An 18,209-nucleotide genomic window follows, 5' to 3' on the forward strand; every position below is an offset into this window, starting at 1 on the left:
ACTAAATCAGTGTCCAACATAGTGAAAAGAAAGTAGGTCAATAAATTATTTTTCTCATTTAAAGCTTCTTCACAAAAATGCACATTTGTTGCTGTTTTTATTAATAGTAAAATACATTTTAATTTATCGTCCTGAAATTGTCTCACCAGCCCCCTCATGTAAAGACAAAAATTGTAATGTGCCGCACCCCATGCAACAAGGTTGGACAACCCTGTTCTAGTTACATCGTGTACACTTTAAGCTGATAGCCTTAATATATGCGGTGTAGATTTGTAACTAACAAAGTAGAAATGCAAAATTGGCAGCAGAACACATTTAGCCAATGGTTGGCTTTTTGTTACAGTTCTAGTGACAGCAAGTCATAGCCCATTGGTGAATAGTAAACCCATACTTTCACCTGTGAGCAGTAAAAGCTGTGAACCAGCAAAATCTTTGTTTGCTGTACAAAGACTGGTTTTACTTTGGCAAACAGGACTGAAACTTGCTGCTGTAACATGTGGCTGACTAACTGTGCCAACTTTCCAGATGTTTAAAATAGTGAACAAAATCGACAAAAGTGAATAAATTGAAATGAAAACTTTTTGTCAAGTTCATGACATCGGTATGAAAGACAGTGTATTAAGTTGAATGCAACCTTAATTTATAACTCATCAGACTATCCAGTTGCAAATGAGGACAACTTGTTATGGTTGGTTACATTTGACACTTTACACAGTAGATTAACTAATAAAAAAGTCATTGTGAAAATGTAATCTATTTTTCTGTCATGCAGGTGACCGAGGGAAAGCAAGAGCTGGAGAAGTCTCTGAAATTTTCTCGCAAGCTCAGGAAGGAAGTGAATGCTTTGACAGAATGGCTGGCGGCAACAGATGCTGAGCTGACGAGGAGATCAGCGGTTGAAGGCATGCCCACTAATTTGGACACTGAGGTCGCCTGGAGTAAGGTAACAATGATTTTACTATCTTCAGAGGAAACAATGTCAAAGGACTGTCACCTTTGGCCTCAGCTTAAATTATTAAGAAATTTGAATAGATGTTGTTGGCATTTAACAGAGTGGTTCCTCAAGTGTTAATTCAAGATGGCTTCTTTTATCATTAGCAATAACATTGAGACATGTACTGAAATACTGTGCTCAGGTGTTTTTAACATTAACTATCTCTGAACACAGCAACCTTCTTTTGCAAAAAGTATGTCAAAGACATCAACGCTCATTTTGGGAGGCACCGTTCTCAGTATGGTGCCTCATTGAACGGGAATATGGGTTGTAGGATCAGCCCTTTAGTATTATGCTTATGCTTCCTAGCCGAGCTCATATCCAGGAGCCTCACTTCTGAAAGTTACCCTATTATTTTCTTTTTCAAGGTATTAAATAGACTAATACAAAAACAAAATACTGTGCTTGCTGAAAATCTGAAATAAAAGCAGAAAATGCTAGAAATAATCAACAGGTCAGGCAGCATCTGTGGAAAGAGAAACAGAGTTAACATTTCAGGTCTGTGACCTTTCAGCAGTTCTGATGAAACGTCACAGACCTGAAAAATGAACTCTGTTTCTTTCTCCACAGATATATTTTTCTTATTATTAAATAAACTATTTTGGATGCTTTTTGCCTAGTTTGGGCCCAGGTAGATATAAAGGCCGGAATGTTATGTTTGGCAGACGGCCCTGCTCACTGGCCAAAAAGTCAGGGGTGAGCCTGCCTCCACCGGGCCTGGGAGCCACGTTGTGATTTTGTGTGGCTCAGGCCCTTAATTGGCCTGAGGTGGGACATTCACCCTTCTGAGGCAGGAAGTTCCGCCTTCAAGAGCCGCCGGACAATCAGTAGGCAGTAGCTCACAATCCCAGCAGCGCCACCGGGAGTGGTGGTCTCTGCTGGGACTGCAGCCAGAGAGAAGAGCAAGAGGACACCATCCCCGAAGAAAAAGTAAGTTTGTGGGGCCTCACCGGGGACATTTGCCCGGGCGCTGAGGTGAGGTGGGGGGTAATGTAGTTCGGTGAGGGTGGCTGGCCCATTGGGGGAGCTCTCCGTGGGGCACAGGGTGTCAATAAGGAGGCGCCCTCCCCACCCCCCAAGTCCGCAAGGGAGTCACCAGGTTTTACAGCGGCGGCGGGTGGAGGTCTTTAAGTGGCAGTTAATTGGTCACTTAGGGGCTTTAATTAGCCTGGGCCGGGTGGGCAGTTTCTTACTGCCGCCGCTCCCGCAAGGATGAAAAGGCGATGGGAATGGCACCCCCTGCCTCCCACTCAATTTTACAACCCCACGACCCCACGCCCCCCACCCCCACCCCCTCTAGCCCGCTCCTGTGGGGCGGGCATAAAATTCCAGCCATATTTTCAATGTAATGTTATAGGGTAACTATGAGGCAGGCCAAAATAGATCAACTGGATGATTTGAGGAAGGAAACATTATCGATCTGTGCAGAACACCTCAATTTTGTCTTTCGTATGGACTTCCATCACAGCTATTGCCTGGAACTGTGTCCCTAGCATGCCACAGTTCAAATGCAGAGCTAGCATTTACTCAGCAAGAGGTCTTTTTGTTCCCTTGGTAAATTGCCTGGATCAATTTTAGTTTTCATTTTAACTGATATACTTCTAACAGCATCCAGTTTTTTGCTATCTAATAGATAAGATGAAATGTAGGATTGGATTATTTTCAGATTTTCCACTGCTTCCAGTTTGTTTGTTGTCTTATGCTGTGGGGTGGCACCTGTGATCAGGACAGCATAAGAAGACTAGAATTTCGATGACTACTACTTTGGGTTTTTAATTTTTACTGGAGTATTCTGCAGGAAGGCTTCATACTGGCCTTATCCTTGAGAGTTATTCTTAAGTTACATGAGTGGAGAATTATGCTTTGTATAGTTGTAAAATTAATATCAAAAAATTTAAACTTCTTCCCCAAATGTAGTTGCTGTTCCTGTGATTTAACAGCAGCTATGGTACTTGTAGATAACACTATTGCTAACCAGACACATCTCGCCTGCCTGGCTGCTCAGTATCTTACCTGTATATACTCCCAGTAATAAAGGATCTGTAGAAGAGGCTGCATTTCATTATCATAGAATGATTATAGCTCAGAAGGAGGCCACTTGACCCATCAATTCTGTGCTGGCTCTTTGCCAGAGCAACTCACCGAGTCCCACTCTTCTGCCTTTTTACCATAGCCCTGCAAATTTTTTCTCTTCAAATAATTATCCAGTTCTGTTTTGAAGGCCCCAATTGAATCTGCCCCCATCACACTCTCAGGCAGTGCCTTCTAGTTTCTAACCACTTGCTGTGTAAAAAAAGTTTTTTCCTCATCTCACTGTTGCTTCTTTTGCCAATCACCTTAAATCGGTGTCCTCTGGTTCTAGATCCTTCGGCTAATGGGAACAGTTTCTCCCTACCTACTCCATCCAGACTCCTCGTGATTTTGAACACTGTTATCAAATCTCCTCTTAATCTTCTCTTCTCCAAGGGGAACAGACCCAGATTCTCCTACCTATCCATATAACTGAAATTCCTCATCCCTGGAACCGTTCTCATGAATCTTTTCTGCACCCTCTCTAATACCTTAACATCCTTACAAAAGTGGGGCCCAGAACTGGACACAGTACTCCATTTGAGGCCAGTCAGGTGTTTTATACAGGTTTATCATAACCTTCCTTGTATTTGCACTATTTGCCCCATTTTATAGATTCCAGAATGCCATGTGTTTTATTAACCACTTTCTCAACCTGCCCTGCAACCCTCAATGATTTGTGCACATATATCCCCAGGTCCCTCTGTTCCTGCACCCCATTTAGAATTGCACTCTTTAATTTATATTGCCTGTCATTTAAAGTGATAAAGTCATAGAGTCGTACAGCATAGAAACAGGCCCTTTGGCCCACCGCGTCCATGCCGACCATAATGCCTATCTGTACTAATCCCACCTGCCTGCATTAATTCCATGTCCCTCTATGCTTTTCTCATTCAAGTACCTGTTCAGATGCCTCTTAAATGTCGCTACTGTTCCTGCCTCCACCACCTCCTCAGGCAGCTCATTCCAGAAACCCACTATTCTTTGTGTGAAAAATTTACCCCTTTGATCCCCTTTAAACCTCCTCCCTCTCACCTTAAATCTATGCCCTCTAGTTTTAATCACCCCTACCATGGGAAACAGACTCTGGCTATCTACCCTATCTATGCCTCTCATAATTTGATATCCCTCTATCATGTCCCCTCTCAGCCTCCTTCGCTCCAGGGAAAACAGACCCTGCCTATCCAATCTCTCTTTATAACTCAAACCCTCCAAACCAGGCAACATCCTTGTGAATCTTTTCTGCACCCTCTCTAGCTTAATCACATCTTTCCTGTAGTGCGGCGACCAGAACTGCACACAATACTCCAAATGCGGCCTAACCAACGTCGTGTACAACTGTAACGTCCCAACTCTTGTACTCAATGCCTTGCCGATGAAGGCAAGCATGCCATACGCCTTCTTCACCACCGTCTACCTGTGTTGCCACTTTCAGGGAACTATGGACTTGCACCCCAAGGTCTCTCTGCTCAACAACACTCCCCAGGGCCTTGTCATTCACTGTATATGTCCTGCCCTGGTTTAACTTCCCAAAATGCATCACTTCACACTTGTCTGTGTTAAATTCCATTTGCCACTCCCTTGCCCACTTTCCCAGTTGACCTATATCCTGTTGTAATCTTAGACAACCTTCTTCACTGTCCACCAATTTTGGTGTCATCTGCAAACTTACTAATCATGCCCCTTACATTCACATCCAAGTCATTAATATATGTGACAAACAACAGAGGGCCCAGCACCGATCCCTGTGGCACACCACTGGTCACCGGCCTCCAATCTGAAAAACAACTCTCCACTACCACCCTCTGCCTCCTATCACCAAGTCAATTTTGTATCCAATTGGCTAACTCACTCTGGATCCCATGTGTTCGAACCTTCTGGACCAGCCTACCATGCGGGACCTTGTCAAAGGCCTTGCTAAAGTCTATGTAGACAACGTCCATCGCCCTTGCCCTCGTCAATCCTCTTGGTCATCTCCTTGATCAAATTCGTGAGACATGATTTCCCAAGCACAAAGCCATGCTGACTATCCCGAATCAGACCATGCCTTTCCAGATGCATATAAATCCTGTCTCTCAGAATCCCTCCCAATAACTTTCCCACCACTGATTTAAGGCTCACCGGCCAGTAGTTCCCTGGCTTATCCCTGTTGCCCTTCTTAAATAAAGGCACAACATTAGCTATCCTCCAGTCTTCCAGTACCTCACCCGTGGCTAACGATGATACAAAAATCTCTGCCAGGGGCCCAGCAATCTCCTCCCTTGCTTCCATAGCATCCTAGGATACACCTGGGGATTTATCCACCTTAATGCGCTTCAAAACCTCCAACACATCCTCCTTTGTAATGTTGATATGCTCCAGGATATCGGCGTTCCCTTCCTTGAACTCACTAGCTTCCATGACCTTCTCCACGGTAAATACGGACGAGAAATATTCATTTAAGACCTCGCCCATTTCCCGTGGCTCCACACGTAGATTGCCACACTGATCCTTAAGGGGACCTACTCTCTCCCTAGCTACCCTTTTGCTCTTAAAATACTGATAGAATCTTTTCTCCTTGATCTTATCTGCCAGGGAAATCTCATGGCCCCTTTTCGCCCTCCTAATTTCCTTCTTAAGTGTAGTCCTACATCCCCTATACTCTTCGAGGGACTTGCTCGATCCCAGCTGCCTACACCTGACATATGCCTCCTTCTCTGTCCTGACCATACCCTCAATATCCCTCGTCAACCGAGGTTCCCTAAACTTGCCAGCCTTGCCCTTCCATCTAACAGGAACATGTCGGCCCTGAACTCTTCCTATCTCACTTTTAAAAGCCTCCCACTTGCCAGACGTCCCTTTACCTGTAAGCAGCTTCTCCCATTTAACTTTTGAGAGTTCCTGTCTGATGCCATCGAAATTAGCCTTCCCCCAATTTCAGACTTCAACCGGAGGACCAGTCCTATCCTTTTCCATAACTATCTTGAAGCTAATAGAGTTATGGTCACTGGTCCTATAGTGCTCCCCCACTGACACATCAACCACCTGCCCATCCTCATTTCCTAAAAGGAGGTTGAGTGTAGCCCCTTCTCGAGTAGGGCCATCCACATACTGCTTCGGAAAACTATCCTGGACACACTTAACAAATTCTTCCCCATCTGATCCCTTAGCACTAAGGCAGTCCCAGTCAATATTAGGGAAGTTAAAATACCTACTATTACAACCCTATAATTCCTACACCTATCTGTGATTTCCCTACATATATGCTCCTCCAGTTGCCTCTGACTATTGGGGGGCCTATAGTATAATCCCATCAAAGTGATCACCTCTTTCTTATTTCTAAGTTCTACCCATATGGCCTCACTGGACATTCCCCCCGGGATATCCTCTCTAAGTACTGCCGTGATGTCCTTCCTAATCAATAGTGCAACTCCCCCTCCTCTCTTACCTCCACCTCTGTCATGCTGGAAAGATCGGTACCCCGGAACATTGAGCTGCCAGTCCTGCCCATCCCTCAACGACGTTTCCGTCATAGCTATAATATCACAATCCCATGTACCGATCCATGCTTTGAGTTCATCTGCCCTACCTGTAAGGCTGCTTGCATTAAAGTAAATGCAGTTTAGCCTACCAGACCTTCCACGCTCCCTGTCCTGCCCCTGCCCCTACTGGACTTGCTTGCTTTAACCTCTACATTTGCCTCAACTATCTCATCTGAGAGACTACTACTTTGGGTCCCAAAGTCTTTAAAATAATTTTTTTTTTAATTTAAAAGAGTTAGAATAAGGGAATTTCTTGCAGTTAAATGAATTCATGTTAAATTTATTTAATGAACTCTTGGGTTTAAGAATATCGTGTTCTATAGCAGTATGTGTTATAGTCTGATTGGGAACGTTGAAACCTGTGTCATCTGGAGAGTTTCTCTGTTGCTGAGAGATGCTTCTTGTATAATGCTGAGTAATGAAGCAAGCTGGAGCTGCATGTTAGGACATTGCAGGATTCAGCTAGTGGCAGCCGAGTCTCTGTGAAATGAAAAAGATGGTGGCTGCAAATGGGAGAACAGCTGCAGGTTCGCAAATTTAGTTTTAAAGGTGTAAGATGATCTTTAAACTTCTTGTTCCAAATAAGATTGATTTTAATGAGGGAACTTGCAGGTCCATTATAGAGCTAGACTATTCCCTTAAAATTTGGGTAGTAAAACACTGTTGTGTATGGGTGGAAAGATTTAGGTTTCTTTGGAGGCTCTTGCTCTGGTCAATACTTGGACAACTGTGAATTAAAATTTCTTTGAGATCCTAGTTGTATCATAATACCTTAAAGTTCCCATATTTATGAGGATCTTGGTTGCCAGCAGCAAATGCCTCCCAAAAAGCTGGAGTCAAACTGGCAGTGGGTGAGAGTACAGCACAAATGAGGAGGTAAGTATTCTGCCTGCATTTTAACCCCCTGCGTGTCCTGTTCCCATTGGGCAGGTGAAAGTTAAAATTGGGGCACTTGATTTTCATGGCTTTGTAAATAGTAAATATGTTCTTTTTCAGTGGATTAAAAATAATTCTGGTATAACAAATTCAGTGGAAATGAAAGGTAACTATTTATTTTCTAACTTGCTTGCCAGCAATGGCAGTCTTTGCTTATGCGCTGAAGGTGAGGTAGATTTAATCAATTGATTGGCTTCATCTTTGTGTTCCTGAAGTGACAGTAGATATGGAATGCCTCAGATATACATGTAGCCTTAGGAAATTAAAACTGCCATTAGCAATTTCATAACATCTCTAATCAAAAATTGCCTGTCAGAAAACAGTTATCAGTAGCAAGGGCTGTGAAGAGATGAAACGATAAGCTTGTAGTGGAAAGTGAAGTGATGAAGGGATAATAAATGAGAACTTTGCCTCAATTTTCAAAGAGATGTGGAAGCAGGAAAGTTAGTAGGTGTTATTATTAAACTAAGCATGGCGCTAAAGAAATTACTTAAAAGTAGACAAATCACCAGGACTTAACTGTTTACATTTGAGGATCCTGAGGTAAACTAGAGAAGAAATATCAAAGGCTCTGACTATCATTTTCTAAATTATTGTACGGAGAAAACATATTGTTCCACCACATTTATCCACCCTGTTCCCCTATCCCATCCTCCCCTTTTGCTCATCCATCTGATCAAATCTAATCATGTATGTTGACATGATTTCTTCCTCAACCACTAACTCCAGAAGTGAATTCACAACTCTGTGTGTGAAGAAGTTGGTCCTGCTCTTTGTTCTAAATCTCTTGCATTTAATCTTGTATCTATCACCCCTTATTCATGTCCCCTCAAATTCTGAACATAATCTTTTTCTATCTACCATCCTTTGATCATTTTAAAAATTTCTTTCAAATCTTTGTTCATATTTGTAATTCTTCATTGCAGGCAGCATCCTAGTAAATCGGTGTTGAACCATCTGTAAAGCCTCAAAATGCTTCTTACTGTGTGCAGCCCAATATTATATACAGTAGTCTAACTGAGGCCTCATTAAAGATTGACATAAGCGCACCATGACATTCTATACTTCTTGAGATAAATGCTAGATTTCTATTGGAACTTTTTGTTTACACTTTTTTCAACCTGAAATAAAAGCAAAATACTGCAGATGCTGGATATCTGAAATAAAAACAAAAAGTGCTGGAAAATACTCAGCAGGTCTGGCAGCAACTGGGAAAGAGAAGCAAAGTTAATGTTTCAGGTCAGTGACCTGATGCTTCTACTGTTCTGTGAACCTGTATCCCTAAAGCTTTTTGCTCTTTCACAACACCGAGCCCACTTCCATTCAATGTAGAATTACTGATGTTTTGTTTTACCAAAATGCATCACCTTATGTTTACTGCCATTGAATTCCCATCTTATCAGTATCTATTTGTACTTTCCTTTGCTGACAAGGAAAGTTATGCCAGAGGATGAGAGGTTGTAACATGTGATGCCCCACTTCAAAAATGGAGACAGGGATAACCCAGGTAATTACAAACTAGTTAGTTTTACTTAAGAATACCTTCCAACGAGAAAGAAAAATTCCAAGGGGAGGACCCACTATCTGTGGTTAACTAAAAAAGTTAAAGATAGAATCAAACTTAAAGAAAAAGTATATAATTGTGAAAAGATGAGAGGCAGGCCAGAAGATTGGACAGAATATAAAAGAACAGCCAAGAATGACGAAAAGATTGATAACAAGGGAAAAATTAGAGTACGAGAGAAAGCTAGCGAGAAATATAAAAACAGATAGTAAGAGTTTCTATAGATATTTTAAAAAGAAAGGAGTTAATAAAGTGAACGTTGGTCCTATAGAAAGTGAGTCTGGGGAATTAATAATGGAAAATAAGGAGATGGCAGATGAATTGAACAGGTATTTTGCATTGGTCTTCACTATAGAGAATACAAGTAATATCCCAGAATTAGCTGTAATTCGGGAAATGGAAGGGAGGGAGAAACTTAAGAAAATTGCAATCACCAGGGAAGTAGTACTGAGCAAATTGTTGGAGCTGCGGGCTGACAAGACCCGGGTCCTGATGGACTTCATCCCAGGGTCTTAAATGAAATGGCCCGTGAGATAGTTGATGCGTTTGTTTTGATTTCCCAAAATTCCCTAGATTCAGGGAAGGTTCTATTAGATTGAAAAATAGTAAATGTAACTCCTTTCTTCAAAAAGGGAGGGAGACAGAACACAGGAAACTACAGGCCAGTTAGCTTAACATCTGTCTCAGGGAAAATATTTGTAGCTATTATTAAAGACGTTATAACAGGGCATTTAGAAAATTCAAGGCAATCAGGCAGTGTCAACATGGTTTTGTGAAAAGGAAATCATGTTTAACCAATTTATTGGAATTCTCTGAAGAAGTAACATGCGCTGTGGATAAAGGGGAACCAGTGGATGTACTGTACTTAGATTTCCAGAACGTATTTGATAAGGCACCACATCAAAGATTATTGCACAAAATAAAAGCTGATGGTGTAGGGGGTAACATATTGCATGGATAAAAGATTGGCTTGCTCACAGAAAACAGAGAGGAGGCATAAATGGGTCATTTTCTGGTTGGCTAGATGTAACATGTGGTGGGCCGTAGGGATCAGTGCTGGGGCTCAACATTTTACAATTTATGTAAATGACTTGGATGAAGGGGCTGAAGGTATGTTTGCTAAATTTGCTGATGACAGAAAGATAGGTAGGAAAGTAACTTGTGAAGAGCACATGAGGCTACAAAGGGATAGAGATAGGTTACTGAGTGGACAAAGATCTGGCAAATGGAGTACAATGTGGGAAAATGCAAAATTGTCCATTTTGCCAGGAAGAATCAAAAAGAAGCATATTATCTAAATGGTGAGAGATTGCAGAGCTCTGAGATGCAGAGGGATCTGGGTGTCCTAGTGCATGAATCGGAAAAAGGTTAGTATGCAGGTTTGGCAAGTCATTAGGAAAGCTAATAGAATGTTATTGTTTATTGTGAGGGAAATCAAATACAAAAGTATGGAGATTATGCTTCAGTTATACAGGGCATTGGTGAGACCATAGCTGGATACTGTGTACAGTACTGATCTCCTTATTTAAGGAAGGATGTAAATGCATTGGAAACAGTTCAGATAAGGTTGACTAGGCTAATACCTGGAATAGGCGGATTTCTTAGGAGGAAAGGTTGGACAGGCTGGGCTTGTATCCACTGGAATTTAGAGGAGTAAAAGGCGACTTGATTGAAACATACAAGATCCTGAGGGGTCTTGACAGGGTGGATGTGGAAAGGATGTTTCCCCTTGCGGGAGAATCTAGAACTAGGGGTCACTACTTAAAAATAAGGGGTCGCCCATTTAAGACAGTGATGAGGAGAAACATTTTCTCTCAGAGGGTCGTGTGTCTTTGGAACTCTCTTCCTCAGAAGGCTGTGGAAGCAGAGTCTTTAAATATTTTTAAGGCACAGGTAGATAGATTCTTGATGAGCAAGGTGGTGAAAGATTATCTGGGGTAGGCGAGAATGTAGAGTCGAGGTTACTATCAGATCAGCCATGACTTCAAAAAGATCGCGGAGAGCGGGGAGAGGCTTTACTTCAAAAAGAGCGCAGAGTGCTGGGAGAGGATTTACTTCAAAAAGAGCACAGGGTGCTGGGAGAGGCTTCACTTCAAAAAGAGCGCAGCGTGCTGGGAGAGGCTTCACTTCAAAGAGAGCGCAGCGTGCTGGGAGAGGCTTCACTTCAAAAAGAGCGTGGAGTGCTGGGAGAGGCTTCACTTCAAAAAGAGCGCAGCGTGGTGGGAGAGGCTTTACTTCAAAAAGAGCGCAGAGTGCTGGGAGAGGCTTCACTTCAAAGAGAGCGCAGAGTGCTGGGAGAGGCTTCACTTCAAAGAGAGCGCAGAGTGCTGGGAGAGGCTTCACTTCAAAGAGAGCGCAGAGTGCTGGGAGAGGCTTCACTTCAAAAAGGGCGCTGTGTGCGGGGAGAGGTTTCATTTCAAAAAGATGCGGAGACTGGGGAGAGGCTTCGCTTCAAAAAAGGGTGCTGAGTGCTGGGAGAGGCTCCATTTCAACAAGAGCAGGGAGATGCTACACTTCAAAAAGAGCGGAGAGAGGCTTCAGTTCAAAAAGAGCAGCGAGAGGCTTCAGTTCAAAAAGACCGCAGAGAGCTGGGAGAGGCTTCAGTTCAAAAAGAGCGTGGAGAGCAGGGAGAGGCTTCAGTTCAAAAAGACCGCAGAGAGCTGGGAGAGGCTTCAGTTCAAAAAGAGCAGGGAGAGGCTTCAGTTCAAAAAGAGCGTGGAGAGCAGGGAAAGGCTTCAGTTCAAAAAGAGCAGGGAAAGGATTCCGTTCAAAAAGAGCGTGGAGAGCAGGAGAGGCTTCAGTTCAAAAAGAGCAGCGAGAGGCTTCAGTTCAAAAAGACCGCAGAGAGCAGGGAGAGGCTTCAGTTCAAAAAGAGCGTGGAGAGCAGGGAGAGGCTTCATTGAAAAGCGTGCGGAGTGCGGGGAGAGGCTTCACTTCAAAAAGTGCGCAGAGAGCGGGGAGAAGTTATCCTCTGTCCTGTCCTCTGTCCGGTCCTCTGAACTGTCCGGTCCTCTGAACTGTCCGGTCCTCTGAACTGTCCGGTCCTCTGAACTGTCCTATCCTCTGAACTGTCCTCTAGCCTCTATCCTCTAGCCTACCCTCTATCCTCTACCCTCTACCCTCTGTCCTCTACCCTCTGTCCTCTACCCTCTGTCCTCTACCCTCTGTCCTCTACCCTCTGTCCTCTACCCTCTGTCCTCTACCCTCTGTCCTCTATCCTCTAACCTGTCCTCTATCCTCTAACCTGTCCTCTATCCTCTAACCTGTCCTCTATCCTCTAGCCTATCCTGTATCATCTAGCCTATCCACTATCCTATCCTCTAGCCTATCCTCTATCCTATAGCCTATCCTCTATCTCTATCCTATCATCTCGCCTCTAGCCTATCCCCTATCCTCTATCCTCTCCTCTATCCTCCAGCCTATCCACTATCCTATCCTCTAGCCTCTAGCCTATCCTCTAGCCTATCCTCTAGCCTCTAGCCTATCCTCTATCCTCTAGCCTATCCTCTATCCTCTAGCCTATCCTCTATCCTCTGGCCTATCCTCTATCCTCTGGCCTATCCTCTAGCCTCTGGCCTATCCTCTAGCCTCTGGCCTATCCTCTAGCCTATCCTCTATCCTCTAGCCTATCCTCTATCCTCTAGCCTATCCTCTATCCTCTAGCCTATCCACTATCCTCTATCCTCTAGCCTATCCTCTAGCCTCTATCCTCTAGCCGATCCTCTATCTCTAGTCTATCCTCTATCCTTTAGCCTATCTTCTAGCCTCTAACCAATCCTCTAGCCTAACCTCTCGCCTCTAGCCTATCCTCTAGCCTCTCGCCTATCCCCTATCCTCTATCCTCTAGCCTATCCACTATCCTCTATCCTCTATCCTCTAGCCTATCTACTATCCTCTATCCTTTAGCCTATCCTCTAGCCTATCCTCTCTCCTCTAGCCTATCCTCTCTCCTCTAGCCTATCCTCTCTCCTCTAGCCTATCCTCTCTCCTCTAGCCTATCCTCTCTCCTCTAGCCTATCCTCTCTCCTCTAGCCTATCCTCTCTCCTCTAACCTATCCTCTCTCCTCTAACCTATCCTCTCTCCTCTAACCTATCCTCTCTCCTCTAGCCTATCCTCTCTCCTCTAGCCTATCCTCTCTCCTCTAACCTATCCTCTCTCCTCTAACCTATCCTCTGTCCTCTAACCTATCCTCTGTCCTCTAACCTATCCTCTAGCCTCTGGCCTATCCTCTAGCCTCTGGCCTATCCTCTATCCTCTATCCTCTAGCCTCTGGCCTATCCTCTAGCCTCTGGCCTATCCTCTATCCTCTATCCTCTAGCCTCTGGCCTATCCTCTAGCCTCTGGCCTATCCACTATCCTCTAGTCTCTCCAGTATCCTACCTAGTTCAGTGGAATGAGCCCTTCAAAGAAAATCAAGTGTGACATCACAGGCAAGCAGGTAGGTGATTGGTTGGAGAAGATTTAGTTGTTTGGTGAGTATCTGGTTCGTGATTAAGGTCTATTCTAATCCTAATGTTTAAAATAGTAAAGGAACTAGTGGTAAGCTTCATAAATTATATTAAAAAAAGGAAAATAAAATGAATAATTGAATAAAATAATTAAGTAGTTAATTGAAGCACATTAAGGATGGCAGGACAGGTGATGTGTCACGGCTGCAGCATGTGGGAGCTGCTGGATGCCAGTGTGATCCAGGGCAAACACGTCTGCAGTAAGTGTTTGCGGCTCAAAGAGCTTCAGCTCAGAGTCATTGAACTGGAGGCTGAGCAGCAGACACTGCGACACATCAGGGAGGGGGAAAGTTACCTGGACACTTTGTACCAGGAGGCGGTCACATCTCTTAGGATAGGGTCTTCTTATTTGGTCAGTGGTCAGAGACAGGAGAGTGTGGATGCAGCTGAGGCAGGTAAGGGGTCCCAGAGGGCAGGAGTGCAGGAGCCTCAGACGTTGCGCTTGTCCAACAGGTTTGAGGTTCTTTCAGCTCGTTTGGATGAGAGTGGGGGCTGCAGGATGGATGAGCAACCTGACCATGGCACAGGAAGCCATTCAAGTGGAGGGAGAAAATAGGAATGTAGAAGTAGTAGGGGACAGTATAGTTAGGGGGATTAATACAGTTCTCTGCAGCAAAGAGCGAGAGTTTAGATGGCTGTGTTGCTTGCCTGGTGCCAGGGTTCGGGACATCTGCTGAGGGCTGGAGAGGAATTTACAGTGGGACGGGGAGGATCCAGTCGGCATGGTCCATGTAGGTACCAACAACATAGGCAGGACAAGGAAAGAGGTTCTGCATAGTCAGTGTGAGGAACTAGGCACTAAATTAAGAAACAGAACCTCAAAGGTAATAATCTCTGGATTATTACCTGAGCCACGTGCAAATTGGCAAAGGGCAAATAAAATTGGAGAAATTAATGCGTGGTTCAAAGACTGCTGTGGTACAAGTGGGTTCCGGTTCATGGGACACTGGCAACAGTACTGGGGAAAGTTCGGATGGTCTACACCTGAACCGTGCTGGGGCCGGTGTTCTAGCGAGCCGCATAACTAGGGAAGTAGAGAGAGTTTTAAACTGAATTAGTGGGGGCAAGGGATCAAATTTAGGAAGATATGGTAAATTAAGGAGGAGAGACAAGGCAAGAGAGGAAGGTATTAATATGGGAAATGATAAACAGACTATGACAGGAAGGGGGAGAGCATACAAATCTAAGAGTTAATCAACAGATAAGGCTAGAGGTTACAAAAATAATCAAAGGACAAAACTAAAGGCTCTGTATCTGAATGCACGTAGCATTTGAAAGAAAACAGATGAACTGAGAGCACGATAGTAATAAATAAGTAGGATCTGATAGCCATTACAGAGACATGGCTGCAGGATGACATGGATTGGGACCTGAATATTGAAGGGTACATGGCATTTAGGAAGGACAGGAGGCTAGTAAAAGGTGGAGGGGTAGCTCTGTTAATTTATGATGGTATTAGCACAATATAGAGGAATGATCTAAGTTCTGGAAACCAGGATGTTTCAGGTAGACGCTGTTTGGGTAGAGATGAGAAATCATAAAGGCAGGAAGTCACATGTGGGAGTGGTGTACAGGCCACCTAACGTTAACCACACTGTAGGACGGGATATAAAGGAAGAAATAATGGCAGCCTGTCAGAACGGTACAGCGATAATCATGGGGTATTTTAACCTACATATAGACTGGAAAAATCAGATGGGCAGATGTAGCCTAGATGAGGAGTACATGGAATGTTTTCAGGATAATTTCTTGGAACAGTACAATCTGAAACCAACCAGAGAGCAGGCTATACTATGCCTGGTATTGTGCAACGAGATAGGATTAATTAATGACATAGTTAAGGCGCCCCCTAGGTAGCAGTGATCATAATATGATTGAATTTTACATTCAGTTTGAGGGAGAGAAGAGTGGGTCCAAGACCAGTATTTTAAACTTAAATAAAGGTAATTATGAGAGCATGAAAGCAGAGCTAGCTAAAGTAAACTAGCAAATTAGGTTAAGGGATAGGTCAGTAGAGATGCAGTGGCAGACATTTAAGGGGATATTTCAGAATACACAGAATAGATACATTCCAATGAGAAAGAAAAATTCCAAGGGGGGCACCTGCCATCTGTGGTTAACTAAAACAGTTAAAGATAGTATCAAACTTAAAGAAAAAGCATATAATTGCACAAAGATGGGTGGCAGGTCAGAAGATTGGACAGACTATATAAAACAGCAAAGATTAACTAAAAGATTGATAAGGAAAGTAAAATTAGAGTATGAGAGAAAGCTAGCTCTCAATATAAAAACAGATAGTAAGAGTTTCTATAGATATTTAAAAAAGAAGAGTTAACAAAGTAAACGGTCCTATAGAAAGTGAGTCTGGGGAATTAATAATGAATAATAGGAGAAGGCAGATGAATTGAACAGGTATTTTGCATCGGTCTTCCGATAGAGGATATAAGTAACATCCCAGAATTAGCTGTAAGTCAGGAAATGGAAGGGAGGGAGGAGCTCAAGAAAATTGCAATCACCAGGGAAGTGGTACTGTACAAATTGTTGGAGCTGCGGGCTGACAAGTCCCTGGGTCCTGATGGACTTCATCCTAGGATCCTAAAAGAAGTGGCCAGTGAGATTGTTGATGCGTTGGTTTTAATTTTCCAAAATTCCCTAGATTCAGGGAATGTTCTTCTAGACTGGAAAATAGTGAATATAACTCTTTTATTCAAAAAGGGAGGGAGACAGAAAGCAGGAAGCAACAGGCCAGTTAGCTTAATATCTGTCTTAGGAAAATGTTAGAATCTTTTTATTAAAGATGTTATAGCAGGGCACTTAGAAAAATTGAAGGTGAACAGGCAGAGTCAACATGGTTTTGTGCAAGGGAAATCACGTTTAACAACTTTATTGGAGTTCTTTGAGGGAGTTCCATGTGCTGTGGATGAAGCGGAACCGGTGGATGCATTGTACTTAGATTTCCAGAAGGCATTTGATAAGGCACCACATCAAAGGTTGTTGCAAAAGATAAAAGCTTATGGTGTAGGGGATAACATATTGGAATGGTTAGAAGATTGGTTAGCTAACATGAAATGGAGGGTAGGCATGAATGAATCATTTTCTGGTCGGCAAGATGTAATGAATGGTGTGCCACAGGGATCCATGCTGGGGCCACAACTTTTTACAATTTATGTAGATGACTTGGATGAAGGGACCGATGGTATGGTTGCTAAATTTGCTGATGACACAAAGATAGATAGGAAAGTAGGTTGTGAAGAAGAAATAAGGAGGTTACAAAGGGATATAGATATGTTAAGTGAGTAGGCAAAAATCTGGCAAATGGAGTATAATGTGGGAAAATGCAAAATTATCCATTTTGGCAGAAAGAATCAAAAAGAAGCATATTATCTAAATGGTGAGAGATTGCAGAGCTCTGAGATACAGAGGGATCTGGGTGTCCTCATGCATCAATTGCAAAAGGTTAGTATGCAGGTACAGCACAGAATTAGGAAAGCTAATAGAATGTTATCATTTATCGTGAGGGGAATTGACTACAAAAGTAGGGAGGTTATGCTTCAGTTATACAGGGCATTGGTGAGACCACATCTGCAGTTCTGTGTACAGTATTGGTCTCCTTATTTAAGGAAGGATGTAAATGCATTGGAAGCAGTTCAAAGAAGGTTTACTGGACTGATACGTGGAATGGGTGGGCTATCTTATGAGGAAATATTGGACAGGCTAGGCTTGTATCTGCTGGAATTTAGAAGAGTAAGAGGCGACGTGATTGAAATATATAAGATCCTGAGGGGTCTTGACAGGGTGGATGTGGAAAGGATGTTTCCCCTTGTCGGAGAATCTAGAACCAGGGGTCTCTGTTTAAAAATAATGGGTTGCCCATTTAAGACAGCAATGAGGAGTATTTTTTTCTCTGAGGGTCGTGAGTCTTTGGAACTCTCTTCCTCAAAAGGCGGTGGAAGCAGAGTCTTTGAATATGTTTAAGGCAGAGGTAGATGGATTCTTGATAAGCAAGGTGGTGAAAGGTTATCGGGGGTAGGTGGTAATGTGGAGAAATCAATTCAGCCATGAACATATTGAATGTCGGAGCAGGCTCGAGGGGCCGAGTGGCTTCCTCCTGCTCCTAATTCGTATGTTCGTATGATCTAATTGAATGGCTGAGTCGGCTCGAGGGGCCAAGTGCCTTACTCCTGCTCCTAGTACGTATGTTCGTAAGCTTTCAGTAATCTGTTGGAGTCTATAATAACAAGATAAAATTACTGTGCACTTGGAGAAACCTGAACTAATCAGAGAAAGCGAGTATGAGCATCTAATAAATAGGTTGTGCTTGATCAACCTTCACAAAACAAACCAGGAATGATGATATAATGGGAATGCAATGAATGTTGGTTATTTGGATTTTCAAAAAGCATTTGATGAGGTATGACTTGAGACTCAAGACATATAGAAAAGTTAACAACACATGAAATTAATGGGATTGTAACCTCATGAATAAAGAAGATGGTTGGAGGTCAGAAAGCAATGGGTAGGGACTAACAGAAGTTCTTCAAAATGAAAATGTGTGGTAAAGTGGTTTTCCATGGGTCCATTTTGGGCCTGCTCTTATTTCTCATATGCATAAACA

General features: G+C 43.2%; 1 protein-coding gene across 7 annotated transcripts in view; it reads left to right on the forward strand.

Annotated features, from left to right (window-relative positions):
• The window catches only part of dmd (dystrophin), a 1,950,296-nt gene that overhangs the window by 814,469 nt on the left and 1,117,618 nt on the right, over positions 1–18,209 (forward strand). For all 7 annotated transcript variants that reach the window (XM_068040560.1, XM_068040554.1, XM_068040555.1 and 4 more), the window contains one exon: positions 773–943. In XM_068040560.1, the coding sequence (XP_067896661.1) occupies positions 773–943 (171 nt within the window). The remainder of the gene's footprint in view (positions 1–772; positions 944–18,209) is intronic.

The sequence above is a fragment of the Heterodontus francisci genome, chromosome 10 (genome assembly GCF_036365525.1).
Source record: "Heterodontus francisci isolate sHetFra1 chromosome 10, sHetFra1.hap1, whole genome shotgun sequence".
Lineage (NCBI taxonomy): Eukaryota > Metazoa > Chordata > Chondrichthyes > Heterodontiformes > Heterodontidae > Heterodontus > Heterodontus francisci.